This window comes from Pogoniulus pusillus, chromosome 7, assembly GCF_015220805.1.
Source record: "Pogoniulus pusillus isolate bPogPus1 chromosome 7, bPogPus1.pri, whole genome shotgun sequence".
NCBI lineage: Eukaryota > Metazoa > Chordata > Aves > Piciformes > Lybiidae > Pogoniulus > Pogoniulus pusillus.
The window spans coordinates 35,759,278-35,773,623 of NC_087270.1; the positions used below are offsets into that span (position 1 = coordinate 35,759,278).

At 44.5% G+C, this 14,346-nt stretch overlaps 1 protein-coding gene across 1 annotated transcript in view; it reads right to left on the reverse strand.

Moving 5' to 3' along the window:
• Positions 1-14,346, reverse strand: part of GREB1 (growth regulating estrogen receptor binding 1) — a 112,055-nt gene that overhangs the window by 20,219 nt on the left and 77,490 nt on the right. Inside the window, exons 18-22 of the mRNA XM_064146450.1 lie at positions 13,419-13,758; positions 10,820-10,935; positions 9,770-9,969; positions 7,268-7,357; positions 1,988-2,610 (exon numbers count right to left, since the gene is read on the reverse strand). Of these exons, the coding sequence (XP_064002520.1) occupies positions 1,988-2,610; positions 7,268-7,357; positions 9,770-9,969; positions 10,820-10,935; positions 13,419-13,758 (1,369 nt within the window). The remainder of the gene's footprint in view (positions 1-1,987; positions 2,611-7,267; positions 7,358-9,769; positions 9,970-10,819; positions 10,936-13,418; positions 13,759-14,346) is intronic.

The following is a 14,346-nucleotide window of genomic DNA, read 5'->3' on the forward strand; positions in this document are numbered from 1 at the left end:
TTCCACAGCCTGTAATCTAATTCTTCTCACCAAAGCATTCTAGCTAGCTTCCAACTAGAGCAGGCTCACAGGCCATATGTGATTCTCAGTAGATGTGGTTGGTGTCTCTTCCTATCTTGCTGCTTTTCCCTTCAGCAGAATGTGAGAGACACAATGCTACTTTTAGTGTGCAACACGTGCCAGCAGTGTGCCCAGGTGGCCAAGAGAGCCAGTGGCATCCTGGCCTGCATCAGGAATGGTGTGGTCAGCAGGAGCAGGGAGGTCATTCTGCCCCTGTGCTCTGCACTGGTTAGACCTCACCTTGAGTATTGTGTTCAGTTCTGGGCCCCCCAGTTTAAGAGGGACATTGAGATGCTTGAGCGTGTCCAGAGAAGGGCGACGAGGCTGGGGAGAGGCCTTGAGCACAGCCCTACGAGGAGAGGCTGAGGGAGCTGGGACTGGTTAGCCTGGAGAAGAGGAGGCTCAGAGGTGACCTTATTGCTGTCTACAACTACCTGAAGGGTGGTTGTGGCCAGGAGGAGGTTGCTCTCTTCTCTCAGGTGGCCAGCGCCAGAACGAGAGGACACAGCCTCAGGCTGTGCCAGGGGAGATTTAGGCTGGAGGTGAGGAGAAAGTTCTTCCCTGAGAGAGTCATTGGACACTGGAATGGGCTGCCCGGGGAGGTGGTGGAGTTGCCGTCCCTGGGGCAGTTCAAGGCAAGGTTGGACGTGGCACTTGGTGCCATGGTCTAGCCTTGAGCTCTGTGGTAAAGGGTTGGACTTGATGATCTGTGAGGTCTCTTCCAACCCTGATGATACTGTGATACTGTGTGTGATACTGTGGTACTGTGCATTGAACTAGGAGATGCCTTGCTGAGGGCTAAGTGCTAAATGTTCTTAGTTTAGAAGAGAAGAGGAACGTTTTAGAACTATATCCATTTCCATATATCTTTTCAAAAGTTATTTATAGGCTCTTGGGTCAGCTACTCATCTTGTAAATATGGCTCTGCTAAAGTTGAACTGGCCTTCTTGCACAGATTATTTACAACAGCTTCTATTTCTGTCTGCTGTGTGAAGGAAACAGAAAATAACTCAATCACAATCCCCTAACTGTCTTCAGATTAATCATAAGAAAGTGGCTTTGTGAAGATCCTTCATTTCCATTTAAAATGTAAATGCATATTTATCCAACTTTAACAAACTGAAGTTATATATAAACTCTATCTCTTGAGGAAAGCATCTTTTAAAGCATTTTAAGGGACAGAGACTGACAGAAAATGAATATAGCTGCATTTTAATCTGCTTTGAACTCAGGTTAAAGTGCAGAAAGGAAGACTAGAAGGGATTAGTGTGCTAGTTTGAGCCTAGCTAAAATGTTTTTGGTGAGAAGAATTAGATTGCAGGCTAAGGGAAACAATAGTGATGCCTACTTCACTCATAGGCTTGCTGAGATGTAGAAGAACAAGAACATAAATACAGATAACAGAGATGCTCTCTGTGCTTTGTGAGATGCACTTCTCTCTCTAACCTAACCTGCTGTCTTTGTGACTAATCCGCCTACTTCCTAACCCCCCCCCGGCTGACCCTCCATACTACCTTAAACATAAGGCAAGATCTTGGGTAAGGTTGAGAGGTAGGAGGAAGATGAAAGGGTGGTTGAGAGCCTCCCCTGGGGACTCAGGTTTCTGGGAGGGCAGTTGTGTTTCTGTATTACCTTTTAACTTGTCTATTTCTCTATATAGCTGTATATACTGTAAATACCTGCTTGTATATTGTGCTAAACTGTAAATAGAAAGCTTCATTCAATTTCCAGAGTCACTGAGTCTAGTCTGGGTGATTTCCAAAGTAGAGGGGGGTGAGTAACACCCAAACCATCACAATTAGGAAGTAAAATATAAGCAACTTTCAACCCTTCATGTATGAATAATGTTTTTTTTTAACCTATCTGTTGTGAGATTATAAAACTAAACAAAATAAATCAATGGTAATACCTTATTCTTATTACACACCTGTGGTGGTCCACTCAGCAGCAACCTCCTTGGATGGAAGGTGTCCATTCTGCCCTCATTTCTATTGTTGTAGTCCATATGGATTGGCTTGGGAACTGTCCATTGGCGATAGTATAGAGACTGCTCCGTGCAAGTCATCATCTTACTCATAAGAGGGCGAAACGAACTTGCCCACATAACAGAATGATAAGGCAAGAGAGAAGATGATTTGGGAAGTCCACTGCTGTCCGTAGAAGTAATGATGTCATAAACCAGTTTGGGTAAGAAAACTATGGGAGGTTGTTTGGATGCTTTGGTCATGGAGCATTGAGAGGTCTGTAGGATGAAGGAATTATGAGTAGGTGCGGAGGAGGAAGAAGAGGAAGAGAAAGGTGAGGAGGAGGAGAAGGATGAGGTGATGGAAATTTGGGTGGTTTTTATGTTTTGTTTCATATCCAGCTGTTCAGCTACTGGTGGCAAGTGTTTGCTGATTGTTGTTTGTGCCCCCTTGTCTACTTTCTGCTTCTGCCTTTCATAGTTATTTGTAGTTTCTTCTGCACTGTTGCTTAGCACTTGGTGGGGGGATTTTGCCATGTCCCCTGCTGATGTTAAAGGAGGAGATGACTCACTGCAGAATGCTGTAACTGAAAGAAAATTTGTATTTCAGCACAGTGCATCTATCTCTGCTAGGCAATGACAGAGTTAAAAGAAAATTGAAAGGTCATTTAAATAGAATATCCATTAAACTCTGCAATCCCACTCCTGTTCTTAGTTTCACCTTTCTTGTACAGTAAATTGTAACAGGACTAATTTGGAGTATTCATCTCAATGAAGAAAGCAGTTTTTAAAGTACTGAAGTGCATAAGAAAGATGTCCATGATTGTCCTGTACGCTACTTCCCTCATCCATTCCTTGCTTAAAGTGATCCTCAGATACCTTCATTACTCAAGGTAAATACAAAGTACACTGAAGCCACTGTTTAAAAGAGTGCAAGAAAACAAATATTCTCAGGCTACTACTCCAACAGACCACATGACTGACTACACAGACTGACACCTAGAAACAGTCCTCTTGACTCTTGCAAGGTCCTGCACCAAGTGCAAGGTCCTGCACCTGGGTTGAGGTAATACCAAGCACAAATCCAGGCTGGGCAGTGAGTGGCTGGAGAGCAGCTCTGAGGAGAGGGACTTGGGGGTGCTGCTGAACAAGAAGCTCAACATGAGCCAGCAGTGTGCACTTGCAGCCCAGAAAGCCAAACAGATCCTGGGCTGCATCAGAAGTCTGGCCAGCAGGTAGAGGGAGGCGATTCTCCCCCTCTACTCCACTCTGGTGAGACCCCACCTGGAGTACTGCATCCAGTTCTGGAGCCTCTATTCCAAGAGGGATGTGGAGATGCTGGATTGTGTTCAGAGAACAGCCACAAGGATGCTCAGAGGTCTGGTACAGCTCTGCTATGACAGCAGACTGAAAGAGTTGGGGCTGTGCAGGCTGCAGAAGAGGAGGCTCCCAGGTGACCTTCTTGTGGCCTTCCAGGATCTGAAGGGGGCCTACAAAAAAGCTGGGGAGGGACTTTTCAGGCTCTCAGGGAATGACAGGACTGGGGGGAAAGCTGGAGATGGGTATGTTCAGAGTTGAGGTGAAGAGGAAGTTGTTGAGCATGAGAGTGGTGAGAGGCTGGAATGGGTTACCCAGGGAGGTGGTTGAGTCCCCATTGCTGGAGGTGTGTAAAGCCAGGCTGGATTGAGACTGTGGCCAGCCTGCTGTAGGGTAGGGTGTCCCTGCCCATGGCAGGTGGGTCGAAAGTAGATCCTTGTGGTCCCTTCCAACCCTGACTGATTCTATGATTCTACGACTCAGCTCTCATCCGTCCCTCATGTGTCCGCACCACTGCAGCAATTAGAGTGATCTAATAAAACCTGACTCTCCAGTCTCTGGTGCTACACAATGCATTTAGGCATTCATACAGCTTTTGGTCAGCTCAGAGCACATACTGAACCCGTGAATATTGCACTTGATTATGTCATGTAGATACACCCCACAGCTAACTGCAGGTTTTCTGGGAATGCTATATTTTTAAATCAGACATTCTAGCTACCAGAGAGAGTGATTTCCCATCAGAATGGGCTGCCCAGGAAGGTGGTGGAGGCACTGACCCTGGAGGTGTTCAAGAAAAGCCTGGATGAGGCACTTAGTGCCATGGTCTACTTGACTGGATAGGGCTGGGGGATAGGTTGGACTGGATGATCTTGGAGGTCTCTTCCAACCTGGTTGATTCTATGATTCTATGATTCCATGATTCTATGATTTCTTGAAGGTTTAAGGCCTTGTTTTAAATGGCCTTAAACATTTACTTCTTTAATGCTTAGTGAATTTCAAAGAAGAGGTGCAAATTCTTCACAGTCTTTAGAGCAGGCTCTGAACTGGGTGAGGAATCAGTCTTCACGTGATACTAAGAATATCTGCCTAAAAATGAACATAAATAAAAGCATCCTTCCTCTCATGGTGGAAACAACAGTCACAACTCTCAAACCTCCTCTCCCCCCACCTTGAATTCATGAAAGTCCACAGTTTCATAGTCTCCAGCAAGAGGAAGATATGCTCCAGCTGCATATTAATCTTCTAATCTAGCTGCTATTAAAGTAGCCAGTAAAGGACATTAGTAATGTGTACAAAAATAGTTCTGGCATTATGAATTATTTAAGATAAAACCACTGTGGCATCCCTCAAGTATCCAGGTACACCGTGGGGGGGAAGCGAATAAAAAAGAACAACTCTTGCTTAACTACAGGTCACAAAGCTACAGGCAAGTCACATGGACACCGTGGAACTGACGAGCAGCCTGGCTTTAAGAAGGATAAAGAATTTGAAAATTATATTGTTGACAAAGTTTATCCAAATATTTTCAATCCTCTTTTCCTTTTTGTAATGCCTACTGTGCCCATAGAAGAGAAATCATGGGACAAATGTGGCTCTCAGGGAGTGACAGGACTAGGGGGAGTGGAGCGAAGCTGGAGATGGGTAGGTTCAGACTGGATGTGAGGAGGAAGTTGTTGAGCATGAGAGTGGTGAGAGGCTGGAATGAGTTGCCCAGGGAGGTGGTTGAGGCCCCATGCATGGAGGTGTTTAAGGCCAGGCTGGATGAGGCTCTGGCCAGTCTGCCCTAGGGTAGGGTGTCCCTGCCCATAGCAGGGGGTTGGACCTGGCTGATCCTTATGGTCCCTTCCAACCCTGACTGATTCTATGACTCTATGAAAACTTACAGAATCACAGAATCAACCATGTTGGAAGAGACCTCCAAGCTCATCCAAGTCCAGCCTAGCACCCAGCTCTGTGCAATCAACAAGGCCATGGCACTAAATGCCTCACTCAGGCTTTTCTTGAACACCTCCAGAGACAGCAACTCCACCACCTCCCTGGGCAGCCCATTCCAATGCCAATCACTCTCTCTGGCAACAACTTCCTCCTAACATCCAGCCTAGACCTCTCCTGGCACAACTTGTGACTGTGTCTCCTTCTTCTGTTCAATTAAATCAAAAAAGAATCTACTGTCACTAACAAAATGTCATATGGTTTTTGGCTTTTTTTTTTTTGAAGCTGCATTAGACTGTGGCTCCTGGGAAGTTATGGCAGATATATTCCCTGCTCTTGTTCAACTCTTAGTATTATCTGAATTAAAAAAACATGCAAAGAAATTGATGGGACAAAAGAGCTGTAGCAGTTCTGAACATAGCCTCCTGCTTCCTGCATCGACTTGTAGATTAAAAAGGAACTGAAGGAAATTATCCACCTCCAATAAGAGACTTCAAACAGTGCAAAATTAATGAGTAAACATTTCAGACCAAAACCAGTAAGGTAAAAAATGCCAACAAGAACAAATATTCTGCGCTGGTTTGGGGCTAATTTTTTACTGAGAGAAATTGAATCTTTAGCTATGAGAAGAAAGAAGAAACCCAACTGTAACCTATATCCCTCAGTTTTGACAAGTAGTCAAAATACAGGTAAGACAGGCACTTCACACACATCCTGCTCAGCTCTCACTTTGGGCTGCACCTTCTTTCTGGTGGTCTGATCTCTGTGGCTGACTCTGCCTTTAACTCTTTAATCCATCTAACCTCTTTTAACTCTAACCTCATGCTGTCTTTTTTTTGACAGCAGCCTATGTATGGACTGTGCTAGTCTAGGAGGCAATACTAAATGCTAGAGAGAAGAAAAGAGGATGTAGGATTAATCTCTCAGAGAACTTTAGGTGTTTCTTCTTCAGATTCTCTGCTATGAGTCACTTTTCTGGTGCACTGGCTACCTAAAGTAGCATTTTTATCCCATAGCTTCATCGTTAAGAGAACTGATCTATATATTTGTGCTGGTTTGAGACTAACTGAGATATTTTACTGAGGGAAATTATATCCTTGTGAGAAGAAGGAAGAAAAACAACATGTGCCCTGTGTCACCATTCTTCTCCTGAGAAACAGAGCTAGTCAAAATACAGATAAGACACTTCACACACACTGCTCAGCTCTCACTTTGGGCTGTACCTTTTTCTGGAGGTCTGGTCTCTGGCTGACGCTGCCTTTAACTCTCTAATCCACCTAACCTCTTTTTCCTCTAACCTCCTTGCCATCATTTTTTTGACATCTCACCTCAGATCTCCAGATTTATCATGTGAGATATACATGGGTTGATCTGCTTATTTCTGAAGGGAGGGAAAGAGGGAGGGAAGGGGTTTGGGTCGGGAACCTTCCTGGGGACTCTGATTGTTTCTGGGAGGGGTTTTGTGTTTCTGTGTTACTTTTACCTTGTATATAACTCTCTATATTTGTGTATATCTGCCTTTATATAGTGCTAAGCTGTAAATATAGCTTCATTCTTTAACTTCCAGCCATCTGAGCCTAGTCTGGGTGATTTTTCTTAAGTGTGGGGGAGTGGGATTCTTTTTCTCCTACAGAGTTTCAGAAGATGTTTGCTTTGTTTTGTTTTAATGTGAAGCATAATTTCTTTTGTATAAATTGTCATAGCTTCAGTGAACACACTCAGCCATCACAGTACTCGCTGAGGACTCATCCCTCAGTGGAACACATTAAAGTAGTTCCTGGTTTAGGCATCTCATCCTGTGATTATTTTTCAAGCAGAAAAAGATCTCATATTGCAGAAGTCAGAGCCTTGTCTTCTTTAAAGCTATCTTTAGTAATCCCATTAAAATAGGCCTTACCAAAACCTTAGTGATTTATAGTTTTTGTTATCATTGAATCAAAAGGTCTCTTTTATGTCCTAAAAATAACCGTGTAGGTGATCATAAGATCTTACTGGAAGCTTTTGAAGAGAGAGATGAAGATGCAGAGTCATGGGAATGAGATCTTTCTCTTTTCATAGGGCTTCTCTTCTCTGAAGTAGAACCTGTTTCATGAATAGTAATAAGGGAAAACAATAATTTAAGTAAGCCTGTAAGAAGGCACATCTACATTGTCAAAGTAGGTAAAAGTATCTGTGAGTTTGTGTGAGTTTTGTCCTCATTCTGACACTGTTTTCAGTATGGGGTTTATCTGTTCCTACCACACAATGTTGGATCAGGCTATGGTCTAATGAACTATGCAGAGCTTCACCAGCTTCATAAAAACAGTGCTGCAGGAGTTGATAATTTCTAGGAATCTCAAATATGCTTTTCTACCCATATCTTACTCTCATCACTAATCCAGTATCAGGGAAACCAAGAGGGAAAAAGCTCTATTTTAAATACTGATGTTATGAAATTACCTTCTACTTCCTCTATTACAGCTATATGGCCAGGTCATAGCACTTTTAATGACAAATATCCATATTTGGACATATACCAAAGATACTCAATTGAGGTTCCTAGCTTAGGCTTATATATTGAAATGCTTCTTTCTGTACAGTTTTACCATGACAAACTGAGACAAAAGCACTGCCAGCAGAAAGCTCAGACTGTAAGCCCATCTCAGGCACTATGCTTTGGTCTTTGGAGGAGCACATCATACTTCTCATACTAGGAAAGCAGCCTAACTACTAGGTGCCTTTTGACTCTGATCACATATAACCTTAGTGTACTTCAGTTAAATCACAGAATCATAGAATCAGCCAGATTGGAAGAGACCTCTAAGGTCATCCAGTCCAACCCAGCCCTGTGTAACCAACTAGACCATGGCACTAAGTGCCTCAGCCAGGCTTTGCTTCAACACCTCCAGGGACAGCAATTCCACCATCTCCCTGGGCAGCCCATTCCAATGCCAATCACTCTCTCTGCCAACAACTTCCTCCTAACATCCAGCCTAGACCTCTCCTGCCACAACTTGAGACTGTGTCCCCTTCTTCTGTTGCTGATTGCCTGGCAGAAGAGACCAACCCCACCTGGCTACAGCCTCCCTTCAGGGAGTTGTAGACAGCAATGAGGTCAGCCCTGAGCCTCCTCTTCTGCAGGCTGCACACCCCCAGCTCCCTCAGCCTCTCTTCATAGGGTTTGTGTTCCAGGCCTCTCACCAGCTTTGTCTCCCTTCTCTGGACACCTTCCAGCACCTCAACATCTCTCTTGAATTGAGAAGCCCAGAACTAGATGCAGTAGAGCCCAGAACTAGACACAGCACTCAAGGTGTGGCCTGATCAGTGCAGAGTACAGGGGCAGAATAACCTCCCTTGTCCTACTGGCCACACTGTTTCTGATCCAAGCCAGGATGCCACTGACTCCCTTGGCCACACTGCTGGCTCATGTTCAGCTACTATCTACTGGTACCCCCAGGTCTCCTTCTTCCTGGCTGCTCTCCAGCCACTCTGTCTCCAGCCTGTATTTATCTAAAGCAGGTTTCTGTTGTAGACAGTCTTGAGGATGACCTCAGATATTGCATTTCTCTATGAAAAGTACATATTTGATTAAAGTGAATGTTTTTGTTCTTTGTGTTCTGCTATCCTTATTCTCAATGGCTAAGAACTTTAGAGGTGAGTAGTAAACAGCTCTCTTCTTCCTCGTAGTATAGAAATGGAAATGGAGGCAAGCAGTTTTAGTTGTAAAGAGTGTACAGGGATAAAATTCCCTTGTTTAACAGTAATAAGGCACTAGAGTGAAGAAAAATGTGAATAGCTTGGTGATAACTGATCACACTCAGCAGCTATCACTCAAAAAAAATTCCTTCAGCAGTTCCTGGATAAATTATTGTTGTTTGCTCACACATTTAGCTGTTATTAATTGCTCTCTTAAGAAATTATGGAATCCACACTACCTATTTTAATCCATTAATATTTTCAAGGACTACTCAGAAGTTATTATGTTCACATATTTTTTCCAACCATGCTACTTAATACCTTGGAAACCAGAGACTACTCAGCTGTACTAAACACAATTTCCTTTGGGAGAAATCTTCATCACTGGCAGTATGTAAGCACAGGTTTAATAGCATCAGTCAGGGACAGTTTATGTGGAGTTGCCTCTGCTGTGAAGGAGGGGATCTGGCCACTGATTGCACTTCCCAGCAGTGAACATCCCTGGGTGAACCCACTCAAGGTCCACTCCGTGGCTGCAAGAACATACAGGGCAAAGAATGTACAGAGAGAGAAGAGAGATGGAGGCTGAAAACTAGAGAAGGGGAACAGACACTGCAGCAGGACTGCTAGGGGTTAAAACACTGCAGAGGTAGAAGTCCCAAGGGAGAAACTATGAGAAAACATAGGTTCAATGAGGTGGAGCAAAACTAAGACCAGAGCTCACTCATTTTCACCAGGTAGATAACCATATCATCCTCTTTTTTTACTAATACAACTCAATCACTTTACATCCTCTTTTACTATCACAATTAATAATACCTTCTGTTGCTATTTCTTCATCTTCATTATCAGTGCTGCTTAGTTTCTCTGGGTCACTTTCTAGCACATCATTCCCAACTGCTTTCTCTGTGTTAATTTCTGATCCCACAAAGTATGCTGCCAAACCAAGTTCTTGCTCCAAGGTTGTCCTTACCAAAGAAGATGAGTTTATTAAACGTAGGTCACAGTATCTCAGTGATCTGGAGAGAAAAAAAAAGAGGGGTTAGTGTGAAAACTTGCTGTTACCTGTGCCCTTATTTCTTTTGCAAACACAGCCAGAGGGGATTTTTTTCATCATCTGCTTAACCTGCAGATGAGATAGAACACAGTACATCTTTTGTTTACCACTGCAGTGCACACACTTCTCTTTTTCTTGATCCAGTGATGCATTTTAATTAGTGTACTGAACACAAGTGTCACCAGAAGAAAAAGAACAATTGTTCAGGTTCTAAGCCTGACACACAGAATGGATTTTAGCTGAACATACAAAAGCAGGTGGTGGAGGTACCGTCCCTGGGGGTCTTCAAGAAGAGACTGGATGAGGCACTTGGTGCCATGGTCTAGTTGATTGGTTAGGGCTGGGTGATAGGTTGGACTGGATGATCTTGGAGGTCTCTTCCAACCTGGTTGATTCTATGATTCTATGATTCTATGATCTTGCCTTCAGATGCCACCCAAGAAGGTACCACTCTCTCCACGCATCCTGTGGCACATACACCAGTCTTGTGCAGATGTCATCAGCTACACTGACATGTCTACAGTAGTTTGTGTAGGGTTTTTTTACATACCCTTATTGTCTCCTTTAAAGTGGGACAACTCTTAAAATAGTTTCTGAGCTATTTTTGTCTTGCAATAAACAGGAGGTTACTATTAATAATATGGGGGTTGTGTTTATGATATAAAACCTGGGGGGGGGGGGGGGGGAAGGAAAAGAAACATCTTGATACTGAAATCTATTTTCTTCTCCCACAAGTAATCACACAGTTAATATTTAGTCATTTGGTAAGCAATTGAATAAAAAGCTGTCACTGAGGAAACACTGGATCTTACCGTGGCAAAGACTCCCCTTGTGGATCCATACCACTAAATATCAATATACAAGGCAAACCTTCCAGTTCCAGATAGGTCTGTGGCCTCCAGTCTACATCTTCAATCTTCTGCCAGGCCTGTAAAAGGTGAGAAACACTGTGAGGCATATCTACATGGCACAAATGAAAATGCAGAAATAGACACTTTTACCATCTGTGAATCAGTTTGTACAGTGGATATATATTCCACCAAGAGAAGTCACAGAAACAGGTCCAGCTTGGACATGGGTAGATTGCATAATTCCTAGAGCATCTCTACTTGCTGTAAAACTCAAGAGATTAAGACAGTGAATTCCAGTCTGAAAAGCCTCCCATCTTCCCAGCTGCATACCAGTGAGGCCAGAGCATAGGTGGGTAGGGTGGACATAGTAAAATGGACAGTATAGCTGGGTAGGTATGGAAAAGAGAAGAGTACTGTATCAATGCTATGCTCTGATGTCTCTTGCTCGTTCTCAAAGCTGTGTTTCCTGATAATTGTCTGAGAACTTTGATAACTAGATCTACTGTTTGGCCATTTAGCATCAGGCTGAATAGTGCTTTTCTCATAGCAGTCCATTCTTTTAGCTGAAAGACTGCTCTACGGATAAGGAGTACAACAGCTCAGCCTTTGACATTCATGCATGAACCACTATTATGCATATCAGAGAAGAGACACTGGGTGTGATTCAGAACTAATACTGATTTTTCAGAACAAGTTATGCCTACATTATAGAAGAATGAGATCAGCATAGGCTCTGGCTTTCAAATGACTTCATCTAATGTACTGAATCAGGGGGAGTACAGAGTGTACTATATATAGAATCATAGAATCAGTCAGGGTTGGAAAGGACCACAAGGATCATCTAGTTCCAACACTCCCCCTGACATGGGCAGGGACACCCTACCCTGTGAGCACACAGCCTCAGCCAGCCTGGCCTTAAACACCTCCAGGCATGGGGCCTCAACCACCTCCCTGGGCAACCCCTTTCAGCCTCTCACCACTCTCATGCTCAACAACTTCCTCCTCACCTCCACTCTGAATCTCTACACCTCCAGCTTTGCTCCATTCCCCCTAGTCCTGTCACTCCCTGAGAGTCTAAAAAGTCCCTCCCCAGCTTTTTTGTAGGACACCTTCAGATCCTGGAAGGCCACAAGAAGGTCACCTGGGAGCCTCCTCTTCTGCAGACTGCACAGCCCCAACTCTTTCAGTCTGTGCTCACAGCAGAGCTGCTGCAACCCTCTGAGCATCCTCCTGACTCTTCTCTGGACACACTCCAGCATCTCCACATCCCTCTTGTCATAGGAGCTCCAGAATTCCATATACACACACAGAATCACAGGATCACAGGATATTAGGGGTGGAAGAGACCCAAGGAGATCATCGAGTCCAACCCCAATGTATATACATAACCACAATATATATACATAACATAACCCACACACATATATAATACCATCCTAGAATGTAAACACATTTTTGCTTTTGTGATCAGATGATGGTAATTTCATGAAAAGCAAAGGAGTTTCAGAGGCTTTTGTTAACTAGATAGCCTAGAACTCTGAACCTAAAAGCTATAAATCAATCCATAAACTAGCACCTGGTCCAGAAAGCATAAAATCCTGAGCCGTGAATGCTGAGCTGGGCTAGGACCCGTCACTGACTTGGTACCTTGATGCCACCTGCTGGTGACAAGAATACTATAACTCTTGATTTGATTACCAACTAAAATCTGACTCAACGGTTATGATTTGGTGAGAAAATCCTGCTAAAGTCATCTTCCTTATGGTGGTTTTTAATTTCACTAAGAAGGAAGAAAGGGACCTGGGGGTACTGATAGATAGTAGGCTGCAGATGAGCCAGCAGTGTGCCCAGGTGGCTAAGAGAGCCAATGGCATCCTGGCCTGCATCAGGAACAGTGTGGCCAGCAGGACAAGGGAGGTTATTCTGCCCCTGTACTCAGCACTGGTCAGGCCACACCTTGAGTGCTGTGTCCAGTTCTGGGCTCCTCAATTCAAGAGATATTTTGAGGTGCTGGAAGGTGTCCAGAGAAAGGCAATGAAGCTGGTGAGGGGCCTGGAACACAAACCCTATGAGGAGAGGCTGAGGGAGCTGGGGGTGTGCAGCCTGCAGAAGAGGAGGCTCAGGGGTGACCTCATTGCTGTCTACAACTACCTGAAGGGAGGTTGTAGCCAGGTGGGGAGGTGGCCTCTTCTCCCAGGCAACCACTAATAGAACAAGGGGACACAGTCTCAAGTTGTGCCAGAGGAAGTATAGGCTGGATGTTAGGAGGAAGTTGTTGTCAGAGAGAGTGATTGGCATTGGAATGGGCTGCCCAGGGAGGTGGTGGAGGCACCGACCCTGGAGGTGTTCAGGAAAAGCCTGGATGAGGCACTTAGTGCCATGGTCTAGTTGACTGGCTAGGGCTGGGTGCTAGGTTGGACTGGATGATCTCAGAGATCTTTTCCAACCTGGTTGGTTCTATTCTATTCTATTCAGCTCATGACTATTAACTCCCAGCAGTAAATTTTCCCCACCTACCCATCTAATGAAACTTTCCAGTACATATTATTCTGCAGGTTACCTTTAGCTGCTCCACAAAGTGCTTCCCTATTGTGATTCCAGAATTAGGATTTCCCAAGATTATCTCGAAGTTATCTTCAAGGGCCAGTCTTTCCCTTACGTTATACAGACGTTCATATGCCACTGCAGCCAGGGGAGTGCATGGAATTCTCAACACCACCATCAGGCCATGGCCACTAGGACATTGTCTTGAAGAGTTTATAAGGTTTTGGGTGATTTCCAGAGTTTCAACCGAGGTGTAATTCTTCATCTGAGAAAGACCACACACTGCCATCATAGCTGCAGAGTAGTGTTGTATGAGGACAAATGTCCTTATCACTGCGCTGTGCAATCTGGGGAACCTGAAATAAATAGTGAATTAAGCAGTAAAATATCAAAGGCTTGAGTGGAAAAAGGCAGTTGTCACAAAATATAGGGAACTTGGGATTAAACTCAGGATTTTCTCCTGAAAAGCTAGGAGCAGTTGTTGGTCTGTTGGAAGGTAGGAGAGCCCTGCAGAGGGACCTGGGCAGGCTGGATGGGTGGGCAGAGGCCAATGGGATGAGATAGAACATGGCCAAGTGCAGGGTTCTGCACTTCAGCCACAAAAACCCCAAGCAGCACTACAGTCTGGGGACAGAGTAGCTGAGAGCAGCCAGGCAGAAAGGCACCTGGGGGTACTGATAGATAGTAGCTGAAGATGAGCCAGCAGTGTGCCCAGGTGGCCAAGAGAGCCAATGGCATCCTGGCGTGGATGAGGAACAGTGTGGCCAGCAGGACAAGGGAGGTTATTCTTCCCCTGTACTCAGCACTGCTGAGGCCACACCTTGAGTGCTGTGTGCAGTTCTGGGATCCTCAATTCAAGAAAGATTTTGAGGTGATGGAAGGTGTCCAGGGAAAGGTGACAAAGCTGGTGAGGGGCCTGGACCACAGCCCTGTGAGGAGAGGCT